Source organism: Hemicordylus capensis, chromosome 2 (assembly GCF_027244095.1).
Source record: "Hemicordylus capensis ecotype Gifberg chromosome 2, rHemCap1.1.pri, whole genome shotgun sequence".
Lineage (NCBI taxonomy): Eukaryota > Metazoa > Chordata > Lepidosauria > Squamata > Cordylidae > Hemicordylus > Hemicordylus capensis.
This window is the reverse complement of record NC_069658.1, coordinates 9665655-9689598: the sequence shown is the minus strand read 5'-3', so window position 1 is coordinate 9689598 and position 23944 is coordinate 9665655. Positions and strand designations below refer to the sequence as shown.

Sequence of the window (23944 nt, the reverse complement as noted above, 5' to 3'; positions counted from 1 at the left end):
TTCAATTAGTCTATGAGGCTATTCCCAGAATCATCTGAAATCAGGCTAGGGGAGCCTAGCTCAATTTCGGATGATCATGGAAGCCACTGGGCTTGAGCCCGGTTGCCTCCCGGTGGTTAACCCGCCTAAATACCCCTCCCCTTAAACTGGGTTTGCGGAGCTCAGTTTTTCTGATCTTGAGTAGCCGCGCCACAGCTCCGTGCCATGGCTACTCATGAGTAAACCCCCGGAGGGGAGATTCCGGGGGCCACATGGCCCCTGAACTCCCCAGCCCCCGCTGGCTCCATCATGGAGCTGCCCTGCTCATGTGCAGGGAGAGCGGGCTTAGTCTGTTCTCCCCACTTAGCTCCCCAAACTGGGTCTCACTGATCGTGAGACCCGGCTCTATGTCTTTCCCTCTGCAAATGCCCTTCCCATCCACTCATTAGTGTTAGGAGGTAGAAACAGGGCTGAGAACTCTGCCCTTGCAATCACAGACACAGATCACCATCCTCACTTCCACTGTAATGATGAAGGGAGGACTGGAATAAACTCTCTCCTGCTCTATCACCACTTTAGCAGAGCATACATTCTGTATATGACAACCAGACTTCACCCTTTGATGCCTGGTAGCATATTTCAAATAGTGCCTACATCTTTGCCATGGACCAGCCAGGTGGAGCCAGTTGTATGGGTCCTTGCAGGGGGGGATTTCCTGAATTAAACCAGCCCCAGAGCAATGTGGGAAGAGCCCACATTGCAGAGGGTAATTTCCTCTTCAGTTTGAGCTTCCAGTCATGTGATGGTTAAAACGAACAAGCAATCAAGTCCAAGCAGATCCTTCACGTATGGCTCAGGAAGGGGCCATTGTTCAGTGGTGGAGCAGGGGCTTGGCATGCAGGAGGTCCCCGGTTAAATCCCTGGCACTTCTAATTATAAAGATTTCCAGTAGCTACTGATAGGAGTGACATCATGGGTCAGGTCAGCATTGTTGGACAGCTCCCAGGGACCCCCCACTGCTGCTCAGGAGGGATGTGCACGGACCTGGTCTGGAGGCCCTTTATGGACCTCTGAACTGGTTCAAATGGTGGGTGGTTCTGCTGGTTCAAAGGCAGGGGAGTTCTGCTTTAAGGGCAGAGGAGAGTTCACTTACCCCTCCCTCTGCTCATCCCCCAATGGCACTCCATGTTTTAAAAGTCCACCGGGGTGGCAGCGTACCTTCCTGCCACCCCATTGCCCCCTTTACTGGAAGTAGGCAGAAGTATCCGATGCGCCTGAGTGTGCCAGATGGTTGCATGTGCATGTGCGCCCATTGGGCGCCCGTCCGCGCACACAGGCACATCGTATACTTCTGCCTACTTCTGGTAAAGGGGGCAACAGGGAGGCAGGGAGGTACTTTTAAAACACAGAGAGCTGGTGGGGGGAAAGCTGAGGGAAGGGTAAGTGCACCCTTCCCCACCCTTAAAGCCGAACCACCGCTCACCTTCAAACCTCCCCCGCTTGGTCCCGCGCACATGGCTCAGTAGCTGTGATTGCTGCTTGCCCTCTCTCTCCTGGTGGCAGAATTGGGCCACCCTGGTATTGCTGGGCCACCCACAGTAATACAGCATTAGTGGCATCTGCTTGCTAATGCTCTTTGCTGGTCCATCCAAGTGAACAACCATGGCTCCTGCTCCCAGCAGCCGCCACTGCCGAGAGGGAGCGGATAGGCAAGTGAGTAGTGGTTGCTGCTCTTAATTGCCATGGCCACTCAGTTATTCATCTTGCCTCCCCTCTGCTCACTGCTGTTGCTGTCCAGTGCCTCCTCACTTGGATGGGTAATTGGTCTATTGCCTGCTGCATGTATAGAGATGGGAGAAGGTGCTGCCATCTGCAGTGGTGGTCTACCTAGTAGGCAGAGGGTATTGACTGGTTGGTCTCTTTCTGAGAGCCCTCCCCTGCAAATTGCAGCCATTCCTGGCCATCTATCTGCCATGGAATTCTGGAGAGCCAGTCAGAGTGGAGCATTGGATGAGGAGGGTAAATGGTCTGCTCCTGTCATGAGGCAGCTGCATATGTTGATATGTTCTCCAAGGATTACAAAATCTGTGACTGCTATTATCACATGTATTTGGGTTACCTTCTTGGAATCTATTGTGGGGACAAACACAATGGGGGAAAGAGAAAACCTGATACAAACACAGGAGACACCAGACGTTTCATACCATGTTTATTAATAATGTTCTGCATTATTCACTCCAAGAAATAAGACAAACAAAAAAAGTCAAAGGAAAGAAGTAGGTGGAGAATTATCCCGGGATGCTTTGATAATATTGAAGCTGAAAGGACCTGTGCTTTTTGGTAGTTAAAACTGTAACCGATCTCACTTTTGGGGGGGAAGAAAAAGGGAGAGGCCTTAGAAACAGCCACTCTGCACTTTATTGGCATTTTATTTTGCTTGCTAAATGATATTGCCTCTCAATGTTACTATGCAGGCAGAATTCACGGCCATGAGAGACCAATATATGCGAGGCGGAGAAGGCTTCATTATCTGCTATTCCATCACAGACCGCCAGTCCTTTCAAGAAGCGGCGGAATTCAAGGAGCTCATTTATCGTGTCCGGCATACCTACGACATCCCCCTGGTGTTGGTGGGGAACAAAATTGATCTTGAGGAGTTTAGGCAGGTAAGCAAAAGTCATTGCATTTACACTAAGCTGATTGCAACCTGAACTGCTCTGTTGTATGATGCGATGTAACTCCAATTATAGGTGGAAACGCACCTATCCAAAAAGCACACTGCTTTGGGGGCAATGATAGCTCCATCATCTTGCTGAAAGAGTTCTATTATTCAGTTAAAATTCAAGTGAGTTGTTCCAGGAAGTTTAAATTATCTAATCATGTTTCATATGTGGTGAATTATTATTATTACATTATTTCTACATTTTATATCCCACTCTTCCTCCAAGGAGCCCAGAGCAGTGTACTACATACTTGGGCTTCTCCTCACAACACAACAAACTTGTGAAGCAGGTGAGGCTCAGGGGCATAGCTATAATTGAGCGAAAGGGTTCAAAGAACAGAGGGGCCGCCAGAGAGAGGGATGAACACAGGCCTCCTCTCCCCTAGCTATGCCCCTGGTTAAGCTGAGAGAGAAGTGACTGGCCCAGAGTCACCCAGCAAGTCTCGTGGCTGAATGGTGATTTGAACCCGTGTCTCCCCAGTCCTAGGACGGGGTCTCATGATTAATGAGACCCGGTTCCTAGCAGTGAGTGGGAAGAGCAGGCTAAGCCCACTCTCCCTGCTCACGAGCGGGCAGGGAGCCCTGGGAGGCCAGATCAGCCACCCACATGATGGCCAGCTCCGAGACGGAGCTGGCGGCGCTGGGGAGCTCGGGGGCTGCGTGGCCCCCGGAAGCCACAGTATGCCCTGTGTGAGTGCGCAGGGCATACTGGGGAGACCCCCGAGCCGGGAGGCTGCTTTTAAGCTTTCCGGCCAGGGGTCTACTCACGAGTAGCCGCGGCGCGGAGCTGCACCATGGCTACTCACAAGCAGATAGCCCGGGTTTGCGGAACGCTCGCTCCGCAAGCCCAGGCTAAGGGGCAGCTACAGGAGCGGGTTAGCCTCTACAGAACCACCAGGCTCAGCTGCGAGCCCAGTGGTTCTGACGATCACAAAAATCGGGCTAGGATTTTCCTAGCCCGATTTTTGTGATCGTAAGAATAGCCCCGTAGTCCAGCACGCTAACCACGACACCACACTGGTTCTCTTTGAATTTGTCTTGAGCAAAAAAAAGGGGGGGGGGAATAAGCATCTTACTAGAGAAAAGATTGAGAAACCAAATTCATTCAGATCCACTGCTGCTTTTGTTGTATTACACGAAGGAATCAATTCTTGATTAAGTTAGAGAACATCTATAACTTCTACTTAATGCAACCAGAGTCCTGTCTGCAAAATACTACAACCTATAATATGAAAGAATGGCTTGGAAAAGTATGAAAGTTTGCTCTTGTGGCTAAACTCTACTTTTAATCACTGTACGTGCAAATGAATTAAACAAGACAATAATGCTTGCTATAATAAGAGGCCAAAACATTTGGCCCAGTGTGCTTCATTCACTTCAACCCCACTTTGGCCTCACCGGACAACACTTCACTTCAGCCCAAACTCAAATAGGCCCCCAAGGCTTCACTGTTAGTAGATAGCAAAATTGGAGAGGTAACTTCAGGGATTTTCCCGGCTGAGAGGACTTTAAAAAAGACAGCTGTCAGTACCACCACTGGGAGCAAAACTGCTGTATCTCCCACAAATAAGGTGGTGGTGAAACTGGCAGGCTGAGAGGCCAGTTTTGGCGGTTTTCAGCCCTCCCTTGTAGGCCTCCAATTTCAAGCCCAAAGGTGTTTTGTAAGCCCTGTTAGCTCAACCCTAAGAAGAAGCTGTTTCCTTGCATTTGCATAGGAGTTCATGCAACGGCACTTTCACATGTTCTCCTTCCATTCATGGGATCCAAGCCACTATTATTTATATAATACCACCATGCTCTCAGTGCATGCTGGTGCAGCATGCTCTTGCAGCTACTGATGCAGCTGGTAGGCAGACTGCCTGTAGGTGGCCACCAAAGCCAGCTGCCAAAGGGGGCTGGCCTTTGGTGGAGGCCTTTGGTAGTAGGCCCGAGGACTGGGTCAGGATCTTCCGATCGTGGTGCATTGTTGCCTTATTATTAGTTGTGTCTGGTACAGGTATGTGTCTTGGACTGTCCAGAGATGGGGTGATGGGGTGGGGGTGACTGGATGGTGGCCGTTCCTGTGGTGGTGGGGAATTGATGAAGACTTGGTATTGGTAGGTCAGCAGGCCATTACAGGGGGAAGGGAAATCAGAAACTTAATAGCCGTTCCCCCTTCCAGCTGGCCGATCAGCTCTTTGACCTTGGGGAGCAGTGCCAATCTCCCACAGAGCTGCGCCTTGCTACTTTGTAATGCCAGGTCCATTCAAAACAAACCAGAGATCATCCATGATTTAATTTAGGATGAAGGAGCTAACCTGCTATGTATTATGGAGAACTGGTCAGGGGAGGCTAGTAGTCCAGTCTGGCCGCAGCTTCTCCCAGCAGGATACTCTGTGGTAGGACAGGTGAGAGGATGTGGACCACCGTCTGGTTAAGGTAGGACTTGCAACCACACTCCTTCTCTGTTATTGGATCCAATGGGATTCCCAGAGCCTTGGAAGAGTTGGCTCTGCTGATAATTCTGTCAAGAAAATTTGGAATAACAAACTCACTAGAGCAGTAGACACAATCACTCCTAAGCGTCCTCTCTGACCTGCTTCAAAATTAGCCCCATGGTATTTGGAAGAATTATGGGAGCTGAAGCAGTGAAGTAGACAACCAGAGTGTAAATGCACGACTTGGATCTGACAGGTTACAACATAGTGAATATCTGAAGATCTATGCTCTGGCAATATGTGCAGCAAAAAACCATTTTTCCCTGTCCACATTGCATCCACATCCAGTGGAGTTGTCTAGGGTTGTGAGAGGGCTAATATGAGCCCCCTCCCCCTTGAATCCAAATTTAGAACCCCCAGTTACCCACTGTAACACTTTGAATGATTTTTTCACAGAAAAAAAATCTCTCGTATTTGGGCTGAATTGGATTCTCCAATTAGGGCAGAGGTCATTTTATTTATTTCTTTATCATATTTTTATACCGCCTGATATGTATATCTCTAGGCGGTGTACAAAATTTAAAATATTTAAAAGTCACAAATTAAAATACATGACAATAAAAACAACAGAATAAAATTCTATTTATTCTATTTAATAATTATTTTAATTATATGGAGGTATCCAGCAACTCCTCTTATGTGGTCACACTGGATCCCTTTCAGTTTGTGACTCCTGAGCAGAGATGTGCAAATAGATTTTGCAGGGAATTGATTCTGCTCAGTTCTGGCTGATCCAAGTGTTTCTACCTTGAAACAAATCACCCCAAGAAGAGGTGATTAGATTTTGAGGCAGAATCAAAATCAGCCAGAATTGAGCCGAATCGAGCCGAATTGATTCAACCTGTGCAGGGGTGTGGAGAAGAGATCCTCTGAATTATTTTAATAAAAATAAAAAATGGTACTGGATGCCCCAAAAGTAAATAATGAATTACCACCCTTTGTAGACCCCTGACTGGCAGCCACTATCCCCCGGTAGCCGCTGGTCAGTCCTGCGAAGAGGTGCCTGCCCCGATACTTTTTAAAATCTGTTCTGCTCCTCTGGAAGAAGCAGAGACATAGCGATTGGACCCGCCATCTTTCCCTGCCAATGCAGAGTTGGCAGTGGATGGCAGGGCAGCAGCAATAGGACTATCATCCCTCCCCACGGCTGGCCTGGCCAGTGCTAGCGCTCACACTGACCACACCCACTGGGCTCGCCTCCTTTAAATGGCCTCTGTGCAGGCCAGTGGCGGCCCCTGAACACGCCTCCGGGGGGCGGCAGGAGGCAGCTTTAAGAGAAAAGTAATTCAGGGCTCACCTCAGCCGCAGCAGCACCTGGCAGGGGCTCGGCTCCATGGAAGCCAGGTGAGTGGAGGAGGCGCTTCCCCGCCAGAGGAACTGCTGGGTGGCACATAGCAGCTCCAAATAGCGTTCAGGTGCTGCCGCGGAGGTGAGTCCCAAATTACTTGACTCTTAAAGCTGCCTCTCGTCACCCCCCGCCCCCCAGAGGCACGTTCACAGGCTGCCACTGGTGCAGGCGTGGGTTTGATTGAAGAAACAACTGGCTATCCTAATGGATCGCTCGTTGTTTCTTTGCTAGAACACCGGTGCTTCAGCTCAAAAGCACTTGTGTTCTAGTTAAAAGAACACCGGCCTACTCCATTAAATGGCCTCCACGGGCCCCTGCAGTGTGTCGGAAACCTGTATTGCTGGCTGTTGTACTACTAATAAAAGAGATTTTTTTTTTAAAAAAAAAAATCTAATTATATTACACTGCATTACATGATCCCTTTGGAATACTCTCACTGGAATTTGGCCAGGGTGCCTGAGCTAATACTTCTGCTCCCACTGATGTCAGACTCTTCATCATCCCGTTCTGAATGCCGCAGTAATATTATTGCAAGTATAGAGGGTACTGTATAGACATTGTCTGGAGAAAAATGTCCTCTTGGCTTCGAGGTTCCTTGGCATTGTTTTCTGTTTGATAGCAATTTTATAAGAGTCAGACAGGCTGTAGGAGTTGGGTCAGACAATGGCACTATTTGATATGCAGCCCCCTCCACAAGGCAATTAATGATGTATGTCGTCTGTCTCGTGAATCTATCTGTGGCGGTAGAGGAACAAGACTAATCTGCAATTAAAATGACACATCAGGGGGACTTGACTGCAACAAGCAAGCTTATTAGTTTGAAATAATGTTGCAGCTTTTTGATAGCCACAGTAAAATTATCACGGCTGTTTCTTTAAGTATGTCTTGTCGGGTTTTAAGTATGTCGTGTTGTTATCCTGGGGAACGCGGGGCTTATCTTTTCACCTTCTTAAGACAAATTGGAATTTAACAGGCTGAGAGAGAATAAGCACTGCACCTCTGCAGAACCTGAGTAATTGACTGCAAAGAATTTGCACGGATTATAGAACTCATGTAAACCAAGGAAGACTAAGGCATGTTGTGCAAATAGTCTTTGATAATATGCAAATGGCCTGCATTTATTGGATGGAGTACAAATACTTGGGAAGGGGCCATAACTCCATGTTAGAGCATATGTTCTACATGCAGAAGGTCCCAAGTGCAATCTAGGGAAAACAGCAGTGGTTCTCTCCCACATCTCATCCCTGGATCATTCAATGGATTCATCACACTGCATTGCCTTCTGCTTCTGCTGAATTCCAGTGTAACCAGGAGAATTTCTACAAGTAGCAATAGAACTGGAATATGGTACAGGTTGAGTATCCCTTATCCGGACTGCTTGGGACCAGAAGTATTCCGGATTTTTGATTTTTCCAGATTTTGGAATATTTGCACAATGAGATATCTTGGGCATGGGATCCAAGTCTAAACACAAAATGTTACTGTATTTTATTTTTTTAAGGTTTTATTTAAAGTATAAAAACAAATAAGCACTGAAGTTACGATAACTACAGGTAGCTGTAAATGTAATGAAAACTAATTGCGAGAAACTTTTCAACGCAATAATGTTGCTGGTCATACCAAACATGGTATTTTAGGTGAAGATGAAATTCAGGTCTCATGTGAAAATAGTGTTTTGTACTTACTAAAAAAAGCCTGATCTCTGCCTACAAAAGAAGATAAATGCAACACCAAATACCAGAACTACATATGACAACAGAGATGCAGGTGCCAAACTGAGCAGGGAGTGGAGGAGGGGGGGCTTTCCCTTTTCCCTCTAGCGCAAAAGCAAGAACATCAAAAACATTAAAAAGCTTCACAATAAAAACAGAGCCACAACTAGAGAGAATTACAGACAGAACCCCTGTCACTAACTCTCTCTCTATCTGTTCAGTCATGTCCAACTCTCGGTCACTCTATGGATCACTGCACTCCATGCCATCCTATCTCAGACAGCTTCCTTTAAGTCCACCATGGTCATTCCAGTGACATTTTTTATAATATCCAGCCACCAAGTACACGGCCGTCCCCTTCTCCTTCTCCCGCTGATCATTCCCAGCATAATTGTCTTTTCGAGTGAGTCAGCTCGCATGACATGACCAGAATATGTTAGTCTGTGTTTGGTAATCTTAGCTTCTAGAAATATTATTGGTTTCACTCAATCTAAAACTTCCTTATTTGTCATTCTCGCTGTCCATGGGATACGCAACAATCGCCTCCAGCACCACATCTCAAAAGCCTCCATCCTTCTCCTATCGGTCTTCTTCAAAGTCCGTTTCACAGCCATATGTGGCTATTGGAAATATTATTGCATTAACCAATCTGCATTTGGTTAGGAAACTAATATCTTTGCCTGGTCACTAACAGCCTTCTGAAAAAACTAAGTTTTGACTGCATGTTTAAAAGCAGCAAAATTGGGAATCTGCGAGTGCGTGAGCTGAGGCGTTTTGTTTTTTTGTTTTTGTTATGGTGTGGTGTCCAGATTTTCGAGCATTCCAGATTTCGGAGTCTGGATAAAGGATACTCAACCTGTATACAAGGTCTGTTGTCTCTTCCAATTCCTTCAGTTCATCAGCATCTTTCCCTACTATGTCCTACCAATGTATGCATCAGTTAAAGTCTGCATGAAAACAAATAATTTTTTATTGATCTGACACATGACTGCAGCATGGATGGTTTTTGTATGGTGTCTAATGAGCACATTCACAGCCACACATTGGTAAAAGACTACACAAAACCTGGATTGTGATACCACTACATACTGCTAAGGAGGATTGCTTTTCTGCATTAATGTATAAATGCACAAATGAGCCTTGGTAATATAAAAGGGGGGATGACACAAATAAACTGGAGGAAGTGAAAGCCATGACAAACTGGAAAAAAAAAACTGTCCAGCCATGGCTCTGGACATAATTTGTATTTTTTCTAACTGTGTAGTGAAAATATCCGATCTATTGACTGCAAACACACACACACACACACACTCTGGGTAAAAGGGCCACAACTTTATTTTAGGGGAGTGCACAGAACCAGGTTTGGCAGTTGTGTTCAAATTCAAACTGAATTAAAATTGAACCAACAGTCTGCAAGCCTGGCGGTCTGGTCCGTTCAGTTGAAGTGGGTCAAACTGGTTCAAGGGCTGGGGGCGGGGTAGCAGTGAGAGGGCACCTTACCGGCTTCAGTGAAGGCTCCTCTAAGCCCTGTGGTGCTCTCCCCCCAGCCACCTGCACTATTGGTGGGGAGCCAGCAGGGTTTAGAGGAGCCTCTGCCACTGTGCCTCCACCAAGGCAGGCATGGTACCCTTTTGCTGCCACCCCAGCTGCCCTTTTTAAATGACTCCCCCATCCCTTTGCTTGTAAAGGAGAATCCTCATTGGATTCCCTTTTACAAGCATTGCCCTTGAACCAGGCCAAGGGGGTGATTACGGAGGCTGGCAGGAAGAGCGGGAACCTCCGCAGACACGCCCCCCGCCGGGTGCCCCCAGGGACTCTCCCAAGGGTGTTTTTTTTTTAAACCCATACTATTTCAGCTCACAACTGCGTCCCCCCCCCAACTGAACCAGACTGGGGGGTTCGAGGGGGGTGTGGACCGAACTGGCCCGGTTGGGTTCAAGGCTGATCCTGCCTTGAATCGAACCAGGTCAGCTGGTTCCGTGCACATCCCTAGTGATCACTACACCTTGCCTCATGAAAGGCTGCCTCTGTGGGAGAGCCACTCTTAGTCAGAACTGGGCTAGATAGACCACTGGTCTCATAGGGATGTGGAGGAACCCTGTGATGAATTCTCTAGATTCCCTGAAATTTAGAGAGAATTTTCTGCAAAAGAGGCTCCCTTTCTACTCTCTGATCAGAAATACTCTTACAGTAAAAGCTAGTCCAGCAGGGAATAAAAAGGCTTTAGTTTCATCTCCTACACACAACTGCAAGAAATTGTATCAGAAATTGGTCCTTGCAGATTTCCAACAAAACATTATCTTATGGTTTAAATACTTAAGCATGTTGACATCTTTAATGAGGCCCAAATTAGGAACACGAGTAGTTGCTTTGAGTGCAATTACATACATATTTAAATTATCCATTATAAAAGAAGGAAACATTTTACTATTGATTCAGAGTAGGAAGTTGTAAAATCTTCATAGCATTTCTTTTAAGCAATAAAAGAATTTTGCCATGTAAAGTTAGCTGGAATGTAAGAGAGTTAGAGTTAGCTACTATGGTTTATCTTCTTCTGTACTGATATCTATGGGGTATGAAAATGCCAGGACAAACATCATACTAGGGCCGTACTTAGGGCAGGGCGACCAGGGCAATCACACCAAGCCTTGCAACTGGACAGGTCCAGCGCTACTGATCATTGCACTGCTCCCTCAGTTTGCAGGCTTTTGGCGATCGTGAGAATCGCCTCACGGTATTCTTGCTTTTGTACCAGAAGCAAAGTATTATAATGGTATGCGATACAAAGAGGCTATTCACACGATGGGAGAAAATCAGGGTAGTGGAGGCTAGCCCAATTTTCTCCAATCGTGATAACCACCGGGCTCAGCGGCGAGCCCAGTGGTTCTTCCGGGGGTAACCCGCTAAACTGTCCCTGCCCTAAAACCAGGTTTGTGGAGTGAGTGCTCTGCAAACCCATTTTTTTGAATTGTATGTTGCCGCGGCGTGGCTCTGTGCTGCAGCAACTCACAAGTAGACCCCTGACCAGCAGGCTTAAAAGCAGCCTCCCAGTTCGGGGGTCCCTCCAGCATGCCCTGCACGCTCGTGCAGGGCACGCTGGAGCTTCCAAGGGACGTGCGACCCCCAATCCTCCCAGCCCCTGCTGGCTCCGTAACATAGCCAGCAGTCATGTAGGTGGCCGCTTCGGCCACCCGGAACAGACTGCCTGCTCATGTGTGGGGAGAGCAGGCTAAGCCCGCTCTCCCTGCTAACCCTCCCCAGGCGGCTCTCACTGATTGTGGGAAGTGCCTCAAAGTCTTTCACTATCAGTTTTAGACAAGAGCAACTATAAGATCTGGGTTTTTGTCCAATATATTCAACTAGTAGGTGAGAGACCTGCTGTTGATTGGGCAAAGTTATTTTTCATAGCATGCACTTATAGAGGAATTAAATATATGTAGGAGATTTTTTTCATTAATGTGCTTGCAGAAGTGAAGTAAAAAAGAACAGTTTGAAATGTGTAGGATTCAACTGCAAATGTTATTCATTTTAGTGAATAATAAGTCTTCCTTCAAAAAAGATATTTATTGCAAAATAATTCAATTTTGGAATGGAAGTTATGCAGATTTGTAAAAATGTGTATGTTTGTGTGTGTGAGTGTGTGTGTGTGTATGTGACATGTAATGTATATTTGATCGAAATGATAAGGGGGCCCCCACACATTCTGATTCACCCCCAGCCCTGCACCTGCCCTAGGGTCAGCCCTGCCTCAGACAATTCATATATGATATGGAGCAAAAAATTGACCAGTGCTCCATTCCTGCTGGTGTCTTTTTGGGTAACCAAGTTTTGAGGTTCAACCCTGCTAGATATCTTAATTAGGGATGTGCATGGAACCGTGGCAGGGCAGTTCGAAGGCGGTGGGGTTCCCCTTTAAGTGCAGGGGGAGGGTGTACAGCTTTCCCACAGCTTTCCTGCTGCTGGTGTCAATTTTTTTGAAAGCCCATTGGGGCAGCAGCGTACCTCCCTGCCGCCCTGTTGCCCTCGACATCTGGTCATATCCAGAAGACGAGGGCATCGGGGTGGCAGGAAGGTACACTGCCACCCTGATGGGCTTTTAAAAAAACTGACCCCAGAGGGGAGAAAGTGGCAGTAAGTGCACCCTCCCCCCCGCTATTAAAGGGAGACCCCCCACTGCCTTCCAACTGGCAAAACCGCCAGTTCTTTGAACCAGTTCGGAGTCCCATAAAGGGCCTCCAATCCAGTTCCATGCACATCCCTAGTCTTAATTTGATTACTTTGCCACAATACTACAGAATTTGATGCTGGCATGTTGCAATGTTTTACCAACAGCAGTTCTGGAAGGGAGATATTAAAAAATAACCTCTATAAAGAATGTTTTTGCCACTGTCAATTGGGAGATATCGTACGGCTCATGTGCTTCTTTATTGTCAATTTTACCGAGATCTATGGCACAAATATATAATTCCATTTATACGTTGTCATCCAGGTCATATGGGCTCTTCTTATCTTGATTATCTTCTAGCTGACTAGAATGATTTAATCTTATGATGTTACTAAGTTTTGTTGTAGGCAGTAAGATTCACCAGGAGCTCATTATGAATTCAATTTAGCTGTTCTGTTTCGTGGTTTAACTTGCTAATATTATATTACAACTTCTATGGTTTACTCTGCTAGGCTTCTGTGTGGGTCTATATTATTATTGTACTGGTCTGTGACTGTAATAAGTATTTGATTTGATTTGATAGCTGGAACAGATTTTGACTTCTTGAGTGCACACCATTTTGGATAGAGGGGCAGGGCATACAATTGAATACAAAGAAATTACTTCCTAGATTTTTAAGGTCTGTCTTCCAGTTTGAGCAAAGCCACAATATCACATATGTCGAACCATCTTTATCAGTCATTCATTCAATTTATAGCGGTCAGTAGAACATTAGTAAAAATAAAAGAAAAAAGTATGTCCATGAGACAAGATATGGCAGTAGAATACCAGCAGTACAATTCCTATATACAAAAGATCAAGTGAACCAAAGTAACCACCCCCCCACAAAACAGCCCTACAATCTATATCAGTTCAGAAGTTGCTTCCTTGTTCTTACAGCCATCTTTATCTCTATTCAGAATGAGGGATATAGTTAGACATATTTAAAAACCCTTTAGGCATATTACCCTTTATAGTTGGAAACCCTTTGCTCTTCATCTATAATAATTAATTAGTTTGATATATTTAATTAGAACAATAATTGCATGGCTAAATACCAATTTTTGAAACCCGCACATATAAAAATGTCCCTAAGGATCCAGCATGAGACATATAATTAGAGACAGAAAAATACATTTAGAAAAGCAAAGTAATTTCTCTTTTAAAATACTTAAAATACAATATACACAATAAATCAGGGAGTTGACAATTGCTGATAACAGTAATAAGTAGACACCAAAAATTAATTTTGTGCAATAACGCACAAAAGAGCTGCGTCATCGTGACTCACGATCGCCAAAATGGAGTTTGCTGAGTGCTCACTCAACTAATCTCGTTTAAGGGGGGCAATAATCAGGCTAACCGCCAGGAGCCACGCAGCTCCTGGAGGTTCTCATGACCACACAGAAGTGGGCTGGGCTCCCTTAGCCCACTTTCGAGAGGTCATGTCAATAGCCTCACTGTCTCCAGGGATGACTCCAAGAGGTAGCAAGGGGTAGCAGGTGATCCCCACAAATTATTCCCCACTCCCCTTTTCATTTGCCCATCAGTCTGGAACTTTACGGCAAAGTGTCAGATTCAAAAGTCATAGAGGCTCTTCACACTATGAAGCTATTCACACGAGCAGAAAATAGGGTGACCCCATGCATACAACCTTAACCCTATTTCAAGCCTCACAGCAAACACATGTGCATTTGGTGAAGCCTCGGCAGTGAATTTGAGAGACTGACGACCAACTTTTACAGGGTTCTCTTCAAGGCAGTCAGCCACAGCTTGCAATGTTGGTCCTCCAGCCTCCTGAGTGGCTGGGGGGGGGGGCCTGGGGGTGTGTGGTTCACATGACCCAAGGAGACCACTCAGAGGGCTCCAAGCTGCAGTACTGCTTTGCTGCTCCCTGACTGGTAGCCTCAGTTAACCCTTCCCTGGCAACTGCAGCACTGTCAAAGGCACTGAACTCCATCCCCATGCCCCAAACTCTCTGCTCACAACAAGGCAGGAGAGAGGAGAGAGCAGCTGCAGCTGCAGCTGCCAGCAAAGGAAAAACCAACATGAACACACACAAAACCCAACACACACCCCAGATCCAGGAGGAACACAGCAGATGCCCCCTGGAGCAGTTGCCAGATGCCGGTGAGAGCAGTCGGCAGATGCCCCCACAACTAGCCCAGGCACTAAGCTGGTGGCAAGGGCGATGAGATGTGTCCCCTACCACCCCTGTCCAGTTGCCCCCCCCGATCACAGTGGATGGGTAGATAAGCAGGCAATGGGGCGTGTGCACATGCCCTCCTTGCCACATGTGCCACCACCCCCTGTGGCAGCCCCCATAGCCCCATCCCACTGTACAACAGCATGGTTTGGGAAGGCAGAAGGGGGAACCTTCCCCACACCCTCACCCTCCCTGCAGTTGTGGCCTCCGTGGCACCCCCTCATCCCACTGCATAGTGTGTGTAGATGGTAAGAACCCCCTTGCCCCCCGCCACTGCTGCCGTAGCCAAGTGGCGACTCTGCCTCCCCATCCATCTGCCACTGCCATCCCCTGCCAGCCTCCCAAATAACAGGTAAGTCAATCTGCAACCCATTTTGGTCCTCTGCACGTGCACAGAGGCCACTCACATTTCCAGGCAAGTGGGTGTAGGAACTGCTCTGCCCACCGCTGAGCCCCCTGTGCCCACCACAAGCCCCCTGTTGCTGCTGCCATTGCCACCATGAGGCTGAAACACTTTGCAAGTATTCAAGTCACCATGTGTTCACCGCTCCCCCCACCACCACCAGGGCAGTGGCAGGCAGACCAGGAGCGGCTGCTGGGCTGACCCTCCGCCTCCATGGCCCTTGCGTGGACAGTCTGTCAGTCCAGCGGTCACTCCTGTTCCACCCCCGCCACCACGGGAGCCTGCTTCAGCACCCCCACCGCTGCCGCACACATGGTGGCTAGAATATTTGCAAAGATCAGCAGTTTGGCTTCGCGATGAGTGGGTGATGCTGAACATCTGTTCACCCACCCCGTCCACTGGCCATATGCTACTGCCTCACATGTTCGGGGGCCCCACATGCTCCCCGTATGTAGCGCATTTCCGCATCCCCTCACAGGGTGTGAAGGGATCCCTCTCGTGCAGCTGCGAGGTGTAGGGCAGGAGCACACCCAGGAAGGAGAGCCCCATCCTCCAGCGGGGTGCCCTGGTCAGCAGTGGCCGGTTCTGTTGCCACTGCCATGGCCCAGCCTGGGAGTCTCTGGAGGTGGGATGTGCGGCGGGGCCATTGCGCTTTGAGAAGGGGCTCCCCTGCCGGCAGGAAGGTTGGCCGGCCGTCCCACCCGCTCCCTGCCTGTTGGAGACGTTGTCCGACCCACCCGGAGCAGCCGCCATCTGCTTGGGAAGGAGGAGCACGCTGGCAGCTGCTCTCTCCTTTGATGCTGCCATCCTGCTGCAGGCTTCTTCTTAGCATATAGCGACACCCCCCCACTCACTGGCACCAGGAAGGGGAGAGCAGCTGCCCCATCACCTGTGCAGTTTCTACCTGGAAAGGGCAAGGGTGCTGTTGCCCCTGCCTTGGCAGCCGGTGGGGGGGGGGTGTCGGGAAGCATCTCCTCTGAGGCAGCAGATGGAAGGAGGAATCGGCGGGTTTTATTTATTTATTTATTTATTTTTTTATTTGCATTTTTAGATCTCGCTCTTCTTCCAAGGAGCCCGAAGCAGTGTATTACATACTTGAGTTTCTCTTTCACAACAACCATGTGAAGTAGGTTAGGTTGAGAGAGAAGTGACTGGCCCAGAGTCACCCAGCAAGTCTCATGGCTGAATGAGGATTTGAACTTGGGTCTCCCCGGTCCTAGGCCAGCACTCAAACCACTACACCACGCTGCAGACAAGGGCAGCTGCAGGCAAGGGCAGGGACACTCCTGCTCTTGTCCAGTGACTTTCAGGGGACAGGAAGGAGCACAAAAATCCCCATTCAGCCATGATACTGATATTTAATAAGATAAATAAACATTAATTTAGATAAACGGCATGAATACCTACTTCTATAGATAGCAAATCCTTGCTCCCCCAAACTCATTTTTCTAGAGTTGCCCCTCACTCGCTCCCAGTCAAACCAACATTCCAGGACTTGTGTGAGGACAATGAGTGGGAGAGATGAATGACGTAGGTTGACCTGAGCTCCTAGGAGGAAGATTGGGATAGAATAAATACTTTGTACAGAGGCTTTTAATAAATGAAAATAGACTGACCATTTCCTTTCCTTCGCTCATTTGTATTCTAGGAATTGTTTTTAGAGTCCACTTACAGAACAAAGTGGTACAGCCCACACTATAGGACACTCCTCACTTCAGCCTGTTGCAATGTAGAGATCCAGCCAGGAAACCACACTAGCTATCACACTATGGAACCCTTGTTCATTCAGTGTAAAATGAGTGCCTTTGTTTCCTTTTTTATGTTATTATTACAGAGTTGGATATGAGATTGATTTAAGAGGAATCAGCCAACATTTTGCCTGTCATTCAAACCCCTTTGTGTCAATTTGCAGTGAACTTCTGCTCAAGTTCCATAGAAACAGATGTTCCAGGAAGCAAATTAGGTCGGGAGGAATGTAGAGCAAGTCATAGCTCCCCCAAACCCAGCATTCTGCATTTCTTACCTCGCAGAGCATCACCTCTCCTAGATTATATTATTTTTCATTTGTGAAGTCTCTGCTAACCAAAGCAGTTATTTTGCTGCCTCAGTGACATTATCTAGATAACCTCGGCTCCCTGAACATCTGGTAGAGAAATCTCTGAATTGGCAGTCTCATTTCTATCAGCTTAAAATAAGGGTGAACCCTGGAGATTCACATCATCCTTCCAAAAAGAAAAAAATTGCTGGTGCCTCTTCAATATCTTAAATCTCTGGGATCAACAGCATTAACTTAGAACTAAATCCTGTTGCATAAGTAATGGAACTGTCACTGAAGAATCTTTTAGTTGCCAGTGAGGCTATTCCCACAAGCAGCAAAAATAGGAGAGCCTAGCCCGATTTTTGCTGCTCATGTAAACCACCGGGCTCACAGGTGGCTGGCTCCGTGACAGAGCTGGCAGTCGTATGCGCTGCTGCTGCGGCCACCCAGAGCAGAGTGTCTGCTCATCTGCGGGGAGAGCGGGCTAAGAGTCTCTTCTCACAGATCGTGAGAAGAGCCTCAGTATGGTTCAGTGGCCAGTATGGTTTGTGTTTCTGTTTTCATTAGAAATGTCAGGCAAGTTTTCTACACTTGGGCTTAAAAAAATTAGGTTGGGGAGAGCTTGAGGGTATTCTCACAATCCATGGGAAACAAGCTAAGAGTGCTTAGCCTGCTTCTCATGGATCATGGGAACCAACCACCTTCTCATGGATTGAACCAACCTGCTCATGGATCGTGGGAAACCTTCCATGACAGAGCCAGCAGTTGTGTGGGTGGCCGATCTGTCCGCCCAGGGCTGCAGCAGGGATTGTCTGTGGGGAGAAGCCCGCTCTCCCTGCAAACCCCGTTATGGCGGGTCTCACCGATCATGAGACCCACCTCAGTGAGGTGAGTCTCACAATCAGTGAGACTCGCCGTAAGGGGGTTAGTGGGGAGAGCGGACTTAGCCCGCTCTTCCCGCAGATGATCAAGGTGGCATCCCTGGGCAGCCAGATTGGCCGCCCACATGACTGCTGGCTCAGTTTTAGGTGAGGGCTACTTCAGCGGGTTACCTGCTTTGAGGAAACCGTCCTCACCTGCGAGCCCAGTGGTTCTCACACTCGCCTCAAAGAGGGCTAGGCTCCCTTAGCCGGCTTTTGGCTGATCGTGAGAACCCTTTGATTCCAGTTGAACTAAGAAAATTTCTAAAATTAAATAGAGCATCCACACTTTTCTGCAGTATTGGATCCTTCCATTCATTTGAATTTCCCCCCACTCTGTGGTGTAGAGCAATGTGCAGGCGTGCATTGATACTGAGGGAAAGCAGTCATAAAAGGAGAGTATGTATGTAGTCCTGCACCTTGATAAAACGTGTAAAATAATCTTCGTGTACTTCCTTGAAAAGTCCTATCAAAGTTGCTTTATTGTGTATTGTCAACACAGATATGTACATAAACAACAGAAACAAAAGAAACTGAAACTGAAAAATGCAGAAAATAGTGTATGCAGAGCTAGTTACTCAACAGTACCACTGAGGAGTTACTTTAAAGGACTATTACATTTCAATAGAAAATGGAACAACTGTGAACTCCTAATGCATCGGTTCCTCTTCAGAAATAAGTTAGAACTTCGACATCTGGGAATATATTTGTATGAGCAGAAGTATCTCTACACCCTGGGAGCATGAGAAGTGGGGGTCTTTCACAGCCTAGGAAAGTCTCTGGCTCATGCAAGCTGGCCCACACGCTCCAAGCCATTGGTGTGGCAAGGGTTCGGTGGTTTCACCCTCACACTGCTCTGGAGGCCTCCAGTTGTTTCAGGAATGATTCTGGAACCTTCCACAATTTGGCAGGTTCTGGTTCCATCCTAAAATGTTTCTCATCCAGATGATACTCAGATGGGACAGAATTCAGTGGTATCCTTAATAGTACTTGTAGGTCACAATTGTGGCCCACAGTGGCTGCAAGTAAAACCAAGGAATGGTGAATTTACCTTGGATCGATTTGGAAATGGTGGCTATTCCACTTATATTGCTTCTGACATCAGAAGGAAAGTCATATAGTGAGTCAGGTAATTACAAGTTTCAGCAACATCATGAAAGATGATATGTAATCTCTTTCTTAATGTGGTTCATTCAATGCCTCCACAATGCAGCTGCCATCTTTAATGTTGAGAGGTGTCTTGCCATAATGCACAATCAGAACTTACAGTTATCAGAAATTGGTATCACTCGAAAGAACACATGCTAATTACACTTTAATCCCTCTACCTTCCAATACAGGATTATTCTTGTTTGGATTTATCTTGCTCTGATTTCAGTTTAGTTTTGACTGATGCAAACAATATGTCTTTTGACATTTCCTTCAGTAGAGCAGTCTACCATAACAGTTTAATCAGATATTGTAAGTAATTGTTTTGAACATAAAAGATGCATCATAACTCTTGTTAAGAATTATTATTTCTTTCTTGTTGTGACATTCTCTGTGCTATTCAGCATAATTAAGACTGCACTCCTTTGCACAACCTGGGAGTAAGCCACAGGTTGGAACACAGTGGGACTAACTGCTGAGTAAGCATGCATAAACGTGGGCTGTCGATACTTATATTGCAAAAACTGAGGATGGAAAATGCAGAATTTGAATGTTGCCATAAGATTTGCATTTTCATTTCAAATTCTCTTTTTGTCAATCCATGACCTATCATCAGCAGACAAGAGGAACTATTATTATATTTGGCTGCAAAAAATTGGGGGGGGGCTATTCAGGATTGAACCATTTTCGCCCAAAGCAAAGAGCCATCTGGGAAGGCCAAAGTGGGGTTGAAGCAACACAAAATCAGAAGAACACTTTGGCCCCTCAAAGCTTTGCTTCAGCTCCCCCAGCCCTCACCCCTCAAATTATTTACCAGGACAGCAGGGGCAAGGAGGAAAGCCTCTATACTTCTTCTTCACTCCCTAACATGAGGGAGCAAGCAGCTATATTTTGCAGCTTGACTTTTAAACAGAGACATTTCCTTTCCCCATGAAAACCCATGGGAAACTATGGGGGTTCTCCTGGGATTTGTAGTCTTTTCTGAGGCTGTGGCACTACTTTGCTTTGAGCCACTGAAGAGTTCAGCTCAACATGCAGCGGGGCCCCTCAAAGCAGGGTCAAAGGGGGCAAAACAAATCAGTGACCCTTCAGAATCTTCAAAGGGGGTCCCCAAAACTAAGCAGCCCCGCTTCACACAGGCGTGATTATTGTTATCCACCTTCTTTCCAGCACTGTTTCAACTATCTCAGAACAATCAATTGTCTTTCCTCTATGGTTTTTTTCTTGAGGTGCATGGAGAGCCTTGAGTTTAAGAGACTGAGATGAGTCTCATGATCAGTGAGACTTGCCGTTATGGGGTTTGCGGGAAGGGCGGGCTGAGCCTGCTCTCCCCGCAGACAAGCAGAAGGCAGCCCTGGTGGCTGGATCATCTGCCTACATAACTGCTGGCTCCGTCACAGAGCTGGCAGGGGCTGCGGGGATCGGGGGCCACACAGCCCCTGGAAGTTCCAGGATGCCCCGTGCCAGTGCATGGGGCATGCTGAAGAGACCCTCCAGCCTGGGTGGCTGATTGCAGCCTCCTGGCCGGGGATCTCCACATGTGTTACCTTGGTGTGGAGCTACACCATGGCAATACACGATCAAAAAACCCAGATTAGTGGAGCGCTCGCTCTGCTAACCTGGGCTAAGGGGAGGGGTAGTTAAGAGGGTGACCTGCTTTGGGGAAACCAACCTTGCCTGTGAGCCCGGTGGTTCCCATGATCCAAAGGGGGGAAGCACCCTTTGGATCCCTTAGCCTGCTTTCCACGGATCGTGAGAATACCCTCACTGGCTTTTAAACCTTTCTAGGCTGTGGTGAGTGGGCCGCCGCATAGTGGGGGCTTGAAAGAAACTTCTGCATGCATGGTGTGTGAGCCTGCTTTGTGACACTGATGCTTTGTGAATAGAATGATGTAGGAGTTGGGATTTAAATCTCATCCCTCTTTTTATACACTGTTAGGATTAGATTTTGCATTGCATTTGTTCTTGCTTTAAATATTATTGGGCTAGTTTGAATGAAACATTGCCCAACTGACCCACCCTACGTGATAGAGACATGGGCATGCCGTGGCTGTGTAGCAGTCTGCCTCCTTTGCACTGCTGCTGAAGTGCATCTGAACTACCCTATTGCACACACTCCATGAAGTCATCCACACAATCAAAAACTGTGTTCTATCTGGGTTTGGGAGCTGTGTGTGCTCCCAATTTTCAGTTGTGTGGAAGCAAGATAGCAAGAAAAGCTACCAAACTCTCATGAGGAAGACAGCAGCAAATGTGCTCCATCTACTTTGGCTAGTCCGAAATATCGTTACCTGTTTTTGAAAAAGGGGTTTTGTAACAGGATTATATTGGATTATATTTTGCCCCTGAAGAAGGCTTCAGCCGATATGCATTGGGCTCAAGTAAACAAGTTTACAGCACCGTGGGACTTTTTGTCTCCCCATGTTAAAAAAAAAAAATCTTGGGGAGTACATTTCAACCAGCATTTTTTTTTAGAAAAATCTTATTGGGGTACAGATCACTCACAAATCATGGATGATGTAGGTTAAATTATGAATGAAGAGGATGCTTTGGCGGGGGGGGGGGGAAGCTTCATTAGCATTTGCTTTCCAGATCCCACAATCATCTTTTCAAGGCTGGGCCTCTCTGCTGCATCAAATGATGACTTGTGCATATCCATTGTCAGTGTGGACCCTACACAGAAGTGAGTCCTACTGTGTGATTGTTCTTTTTCTCCTTTCCAGCCAGTTCAATCACCATATCAACCTAGTGCCACTGTAAGAGTTCTGTATCTTCAGGATACTTAAAGTACCATTTTCCCAATGTGTACTTGAGGTTTCCTTATTAGCTCCAGGTTTCTTCTTTATACAGATAACATTGGTTATCATTTTCTGACATTCTCTCTGTCTTTTCAGATATGTGTACTGGAACATTCCAAAAAAGGAAATTAAATTTGGGCAGTACATTAATCTAAATTCTGCCTAACAGGGCTAAATGCAGATCAAGCCAGCGGGCAATAGCACTCTGCAACTTTCGCAAGGAATGTGTGAAATTATGTTTTCTTGAGATGTTTCATTACTAATGCTATCCATGTGAATCCCCAAATAATGTATTGAGCTTTCTGTGTGTGTATGGGGGGCGGTGGTCTAGTGCAGGTTATCTATGCAACTTAGAATTGTTGGGTTGGTGTTCTTAATATTAAAATCCAGTTATGGATGTGTTGACTATGCAACATGTATTTGGTATCACCGAAAGCAGGGGCAGCCCTTGCATGAGGTGAGGTGAGGTGGTTGCCTCAGGTGTCAGGTTACTGGGGTGACAGCAGGGACATAAGAGGCCGGCTGCTGCCACCATCAGAACAACTTTGCAGGACCAACCTGAAGGTTGCAAGGGTCACCTCACAAGGAGAGAAGAGCAAGCTGCTGGGAGCCTTCCCTCTTCCCTGCCCCCTGTGCCTCTTTCAAAGCTGGCTGGCCCCCACCAGGACAGCACTTGACACCTTGCCTCAGGCCACAAAGTGAAATCCTCAGGAAAATCAGGGCCAGGCAGGGGACCTATGTATCAAGCTGCAGCTCATTTGGGTTTGGGGAGCACATCTTGGGTTATGGAATTTACCTGACGTTGGGCAGGCAAACTCAGGGATTTGGAGTACTTATAACCCACTCTTCAACCAAAAAAACCCCACCCAGTTCTCAAAGCAGTTTAAATAGCAAAACTAAGGTATGAGAAAGGAATCAGGTGTGATTCCTTGCCCCAAAAGGCTCTGTTTTCCTTGTTGCATATTCCCGTCTGTCCAGGATACGCTATTTTTGTCTGTCTGCTTTGTATATACATAGCCACTTATTTCAGGGTTGGGTTAACCCTAACTCTAACCCCAACCCTGCCCACAGTGCAGCATGTCTGTGGCCGCTGGCTGGTTCCAGAGCCAGGAAGCATCATGCTCTACCAGCAAGCCTCTTTGACGTTCGGAGGCAGGCTAGTAGGCAGGATGAGGCCATCTTTGAGTGGAAGAGCTGGCAGGAGGCCGGCAGTGGGCAGTGGGGAGGCCCTTCGCTGTTGGACTTGGGGCCTGTACTTTTTGCATGCTGTATGGCCTACAGTCTGAGGTGAAGCTTGAAAAGGGGGCCCTCTTCCTAGTCCTTGTGGCTCTAGCTGGCTTAGCTTATATGGCTTTAGGGCAGCAGGTCACAAGACCCGGCTGTGAGGAAATGTTCCGGTGGAGTCCTCCATGCAAGAGCTCCCCAGGCTGGGCCCAGGTTTCAGTCACAGAACTTGTCTGCCAGCTTCCAAAGGCTGTGCATGGTGTCTGTTCTTCTTGTTATGGAGAGTGTCTCCCCCCCTGGCATCCCCAAGATAAAGCTGAGAGAGATCCCTGCCTGCAACCTCAGAGAAGCCGCAGCCTTTCTGGGTAGACAATACTAAGCTGGAGAGACCAATGGTCTGACTCAGTATATGGCAGCTTCCTATGTTGCTCCTATGTAAGGTTCATCAACCACCACCAATGGGCAGTAGAGTGCAGCTGAAGAGGGGTAGTTGCTCTCTCCCTGCTAAATAAAAGAGCCACTGCTTTCCTCTTTGCCCAGTGATGGGGGGCTGGTTAGCAAGAGAGAGTGGTGCGCCCATTTCCCCAAGGCTCACGGCTTTCCTAGGCTTGGCCACAGTTCCCTGGAGCCTCAAAGACAACCCTGAGCTGAAATCACTCCCCACAACCCCATCACCTCATTTACAGGCTGCAAACTTGTAGGCGGAATTTTGCCAAAGGGCAGGATTTCTATTGGATCTGCTAGTGTTGCTGTTCACTCTTCCT

General features: G+C 47.3%; 1 protein-coding gene across 2 annotated transcripts in view; it reads left to right on the top strand.

Moving 5' to 3' along the window:
* The window catches only part of RIT2 (Ras like without CAAX 2), a 284090-nt gene that overhangs the window by 148715 nt on the left and 111431 nt on the right, over nt 1-23944 (top strand). For both annotated transcript variants that reach the window (XM_053295131.1, XM_053295130.1), the window contains one exon: nt 2454-2645. In XM_053295131.1, coding sequence (XP_053151106.1) covers nt 2454-2645 — 192 coding nt within the window. The remainder of the gene's footprint in view (nt 1-2453; nt 2646-23944) is intronic.